General features: G+C 39.8%; 1 protein-coding gene across 1 annotated transcript in view; it reads right to left on the bottom strand.

Moving 5' to 3' along the window:
• Positions 1-6,000, bottom strand: part of wars2 (tryptophanyl tRNA synthetase 2, mitochondrial) — a 29,905-nt gene continuing 23,905 nt past the window's right edge. Inside the window, exons 5-6 of the mRNA XM_084362925.1 lie at positions 4,363-4,481; positions 1-916 (exon numbers count right to left, since the gene is read on the bottom strand). Of these exons, the coding sequence (XP_084219051.1) occupies positions 468-916; positions 4,363-4,481 (568 nt within the window). The 3' untranslated portion in view covers positions 1-467. The remainder of the gene's footprint in view (positions 917-4,362; positions 4,482-6,000) is intronic.

Raw genomic sequence — 6,000 nt, 5'->3', positions numbered from 1 at the left:
AAAAGTTGTTGGACATTTTTATTGACTTCTCCCACTCAATGAGTTGAACAGTTACAGTTATAACCAGACTGCATGTTGTTCTGTCCTTTACCTCACGGTTGAATCTTGTACATTACCCAGTATAGTTTAATAGTTTAGTCATCAGTACTTCTGACGGCACCTTTGTGTTTCCCTTCGAATTGCTCTTGGGAATTTTTTTGTTAATTGTCCCCCGCAACAGTTAAATGAAGCTACTGGAGGTGGACAACATCAACATCAACAACACAATCTGAGTCTGAACAATACAGCATTCAAATTCAAAATTCAAGCAATTGAACACTTGATAATTGATAAATGTAATGTCAATGTCATTATTTTGTTGACATAGCAGTTTGGCTGAGCACTGCTAACAGTGAGGACAACAATCAACACAATCACAGAGTTCGTCCATCACTCAGCGCGGCTTTATTCTCCCGCCCTGCTGCCTCTCAGCAGAATCCCACTCGCTGTCGGACCTCCCTGAGGACCGGTGCAGCCAGTTCCCGAGCTCTGAGGGTCCCTCGGGCCAGCAGTCCTTCCAGGTGAGCAGGGTCCGACCTCAGTCTCTCGATCTCCTCTCTGATGGGCGTCAGCCTCTGGATCACAGCCTCAGTTACAACCTTCTTATAGGCACCGGTGTCTAACCCTCTGGCCTGGGACACCGCCTCCTCCACACTCATCCTCCCCACAGCAGCGTGGATCGTCACCAGGTTAGACACACCTGGGCGCTTCTCAGGGTCAAAGGTGACCTCAGAGGTAAAGTCAGTGACAGCACGGCGAAGCTTGAGGGCGATGTCATCAGGAGAATCTGTGATGGAGATCGTCGCCATCGCTTGGGAGTCAGATTTGGACATTTTGGAAGAAGGGTCACGTAGGGACTTGACCTTTCGTGTGGAGCCTGTGGGAGGAAGAATCCATGATTAAAAAAGTGATTCAAAACAATATATACATTTCAAAATATGACATCCTGCAGCTGAAGAATTTGACACATCAAAGATAAGAGCTTCATCAGTCGAAAAAAACTTTTTCCTGTTACATTTATAAAACTCAGGTTAAAAGGTTCAAGGATCTTTATTCGTCACAAACACAGAGCATAGAGTACAATGTGCAGTGAAATGCACTCCAGCCCTCCAAAGATTAGCTTATAGCTGATAAGACAAACAAAACAGAAACAAAGAAAATCGCATTAAAACATAAAGATGAAATAAAACATCATCTAAGCGGAGCAGCCGGGACAGCATCCGGTCTCACCCAACCCATCTAGAGCATTTGAGCATCACTGGTCACAGAGAGACACAAGAGATGGTCATTCAAAAAAAAAAATATATATATATTTTTTATATATATATATATATATATATATATATATATATATATATATACATACACAGAACTGACACTTTATTATAATGATGCATTTTAACACCCATTGAAGGAGCACCGTCCTTCAATGCATCTCTATTTTAGCTCATCCTTGCTTAGGAATGCTAATTATAAATCAAAATAAATTGTAGATGTGGAGCCCTGAGTAATGTCGACAAATCCTCCTCTCAGGCTGTGTGTGAATCCAACAGTCTCAACCACTCACAGGGTAGGACAGCCTGTGTTTAGTCTCACAGGTATTAAAAACTAAATAAGTGTACGAGCATTTAGATCAACTCAACTTGAGTTTGTCAACTGAACATCAACAGAACACTTGTGGGGGTTTAGAACCGGACTTAAAATCATTTGAAGTTCAGCCCATTTTTCTTTACATCTTACTGTTAAATGGAAAACTGATTCAGTACTAGTTTGACGCTGTAAATACAGTTCAGATTTGTAATATTTAATGATGGATTTCAGCTGGTAATTTTGTTTTTTTATCAAAAAAGCGATTTTTACAACATTTTGAAAAACTTTAAATTCAGATGTGAATGACCTGCTAGTTGAACACAGACACAATGCACATACAGCACATAGGAGTTTAAGGAAGAAACAAAAGTCTGTCCAGGACCGAAAGAAAAATCGCATTATTACTGCCTGGTTTCTCTGTGTGTGTGTGTGTGTGTGTGTGTGTGTGTGTGTGTGTGTGTGTGTGTGTGTGTGTGTGTGTGTGTGTGAGCTTCTACTTGCTATGTAGGACCGAGTTTTAAGCTACAGAGTGAGGACATTTTGTCTCGGTCTTCTACGACTTGGATTTAAGGGTTAGGTTAGGGTAAGCTGGGGCTGGGGAATGCATTATGTCAATGAGGGTTCTCACAAGTATAGAAGTACAAGTGTGTGTGTGTGTGTGTGTGTGTGTGTGTGTGTGTGTGTGTGTGTGTGAGTGTCCCAGTATGAAGCAGACGCACCTCAGTGTGAAGTGATGAGCAGACTGTCACTGGATTTCCTTCCCTTTCTTATTTATCAAACCCACACTTCGGCAATCTCCCAACCTCCGACTCTTTTCCTATCCCATACTACTAGTCCACATCCGTCCCACATGTCACATCCTGTTTATCAATCCTGAGACGTCCTTATTTCAGCCAAATTAAAAAGCCTTTGAGTCTTTGGTTTGGTTCCAAAGGGATGGTGGTGACTGGCAACTTGCTTTGCCAAAGACAAAAAGAGGAGATGGGATCGACCAGTCCCAGCTCCTGGCTGCTCCCACACATGCACGCACGCACAGCCACAGCCCCTCAAGTCATCTCAAGGACGTCCCCGCAAATCTATTATCACTCTATTATTCAGATACAAGAGGATGAAACTATTTCTTTAATCAAAGCTGCCCTGCACACATGACTGACTGCGTCTTCTTACAATGCTGATAATCAAGGAGGATGAAACTGGGATCTCATGTTAGCCATGTGTGTGTGTGTGTGTGTGTGTGTGCGTGTAAATCTGTGAGTACACACTGGAAAACACAAAGTACTCATATAAAAATAAAACAGATATAATGTATTATTGTGTGCTACATCTTTTTTGAATGGCCTAATATTTCCCAGAATTTCACTTCAGTGTAACTTGTGACTGGTGTCTCTGTATAATGGCAATAAAAAAGAATCTAACATAAAACAACATCACAAAAAGATACTTTAAATATGAGTTCCCTCATTTTTAATTTCCTCCTGTAGGCTGGTGCCAGTCTGATTCATCACTATCCATAAATTGGCGACAGACAGAAATACACATCTTGTCATCTGAGGTAATGACCTCTGAAGTAAGTTTACAAAGCAGCGCTTGAGTGAAATTATTCCAACCATGAACTGCCTCTGGCTCAAATCCAGCCAGCATCCTTTGTCATCTCTATACTGCCATCGCCATCCGATACAGGCACGAAATACACAAAGTAGAAAGTAGTACCAGAGTTGCTTTAAAAAAAATAACTGAAATAAAACACAACCATTGACATTTGTCGCTTTGCTCTTGGCTGTATTTTTCTCCCTCAGTTGATTGTCTGGCAGCTGCTCATGAAGTTTCATCATTCCAGATATTTCAAGCAAATATCTGGAACGGGTGTCAGTCCCTCCAAATTGAAACACAGGCTTTCTTTCTTTGTTTGACAATCATTCAGGAAAAAGAAATCCATAGAGACCAAATAAAACATGGCTACAAGATGTGTTGTAATCTGCACTGCAAAAACTCTCCCGTTATATTTGTCTGTAACTGAATTCTGAAATTGTCTTTTATAGTGCGTGTGAAGTAAAAAAACTGCCAGTGCATCAAGCGTATGTAACCTTGTTTCCAATGCAAATCAACTTGTTTTAAGTATCTTTTAAATTTCAAGGTTCTTTGCTCTAAATTGTATCAAAGCAAAGTTTCCAAATCATCAAAACAAGCTGATTTCTATTCAAAATGGTTGAAATACTCTGACGGCACTGGGACATTTTTTGTATTTTGGCTTTCAGGAAATGAAGTTCTAAGCACTCGATAATGGATAAAAAAAAAACTAAAGATGTAATTCATTCATCACCATGGCACACTCTCCATTAGTACAACTCACAGCTAAAATACACCAAGCTTTAGTCCCAATCAAACATGACATTACTCACTGATTACAAATTATAAGTTCTATCTGCAGTTTAACATATTTCACTTCAAAAGCCACCAGTAAGAACAGAATTCCTTTCTTTATGTGCAATCCTGTTTAAGAGGTTCGTACACTTTTTCAAAAGGAAACTGATGACACTGCTAAATACAATTTGTAGCCTACATAAAATAAAATGAGAGCTACTTGAGGCACGTTTATGATATTGGGCTTATAAATAAAAACTGAACTGACTACTGAATTATGATGGTTATCATTGGCTACCAGAGATCAGTTTCATTATTTGACAAAACCTAGTGTGTGTGTGTGTGTGTGTGTGTAAATATGTGTGTTCTTACTGAGCAGGGCGGCGGGTTCAGGGAACAGGTCTCCGTAGCGGCCGTTGAAGATGCGAGCGAGATCCTGAGCCAGCTCTAAATGCTGGATCTGATCCTCTCCGACGGGGACGTGAGTGGACCTGAGAGATGAACCCAGAACACAACATGAGCTTCGTCAACATCCGCACAGCCTGACAGCACTGGAGATAAAACACGCAGCGAGAAGTGGGTGTAAATTGGAGACATTCAAGTCGCTGCTAGACATCTTTTCAGTGTCGGTGCAGCATCTTTGCATCTGTCACTCGGGAGGAAGTAATCCATTAATAATGTCTTTAATAAAACCCAGAGAGCAGTAGAGATGAGCTTTCCTCTGCTACACTGACCTTCTCAGGAAATTAGGTTTTGGCTGTTTGATGGTTAGATCAAGTTAAAATAGAAAGCACTTGATGATATACCATCTGAATCTGTTGAGAAATATGTAGCTAAAGTATTCATTTTCACAGCAGATACACTCAGTTACAATAATCCACCATCTGAAGTGATCATGAACTCGGCTCGCATCGAAGTCTACTGACGCTTCATCAGCACACTTAACACCATGTTGCATCAGACATTTCACAGCACCAAAGTCTGACACTAAGACTCAAATGGAAGATCGCAACCCAAGTAAAACTGCTGGGTTTACTGCATGTTAAATACATTCAGACATGCTAAAGCAGCACTCTGTAGTTTTGGGGAAGAACTTTTAATTGGAAGACAAAGATCTTTGACAGATTTTTTTTTCTGCCTAAACAAACTAAATGATCAAACTCTCTTTGTTTTCATGACTGAATAAACAAACTGAACTTAAAGGACAACACAGTTCATACTGTTTTACTTTGTTTATATGTGGCGGACCCTGCCACCTTTCCAGCTTCAAAGAGTGTTCTGGGACCTTATTTTCCTCTGAGAACAGCTTGTTTATTCACTTATGGAGACAATAAATATTTTTTGCATAATCACCTCATTAATGTTGTCAATATTAAAGTTCTGAGTTTGAATTTCTTCTAAAATACTACATAGTGCCCCTTTAAAGGGCTGCCTCACACAAAATATAGGAAAAACATATTTCTTGCTTGGTTTACCTACTGATGCAGATAGTTTTGATTTTCCAGGTCCAGGTTTTGAGACATTGTTTGTTAGATTTCTGCCCCAACCCCATACAATGGAGGAGAGAATAACTTTATTGTATTGCTCACAACACTATGAATGCTGAAATTCAGCAACATCTCTTTCCAGAAACTATGTCCCCATCACTCTGGACTAGAGGACACATTGTTAAGTTATCAATGGAAGAAATAGAGCACAGTTGACATGTTTGTGGATGGAGGCAGAAATCTCAAAACTTGGACAAATAAAATCAAAACCATCTGCACTGTCATATATCACAAGAAGTAATTGAATTTTTTTTTTTTTTGCAATATTAGATTAGTGCTATTCAAACTTTTTGTTTGTGCCCAAGGCACAACAATAAACAAGTTAAAGTCTCATGGCACGCCTGTAGTCACTTCCATGCCTCTATAACTCGTGTTATCTAATCACTCTGTACACGTTTATTTTTTATCTAATCCCAAATAACATTTGACAAACAACTTTATTGCTTGTGAAATATTTTTTAAC

The sequence above is a fragment of the Pagrus pagrus genome (assembly GCF_965226575.1).
Source record: "Pagrus pagrus genome assembly, chromosome: 9".
NCBI lineage: Eukaryota > Metazoa > Chordata > Actinopteri > Spariformes > Sparidae > Pagrus > Pagrus pagrus.
Note: the sequence above shows the minus strand (reverse complement) of the source record. Positions and strands in the feature narration are given on the sequence as shown.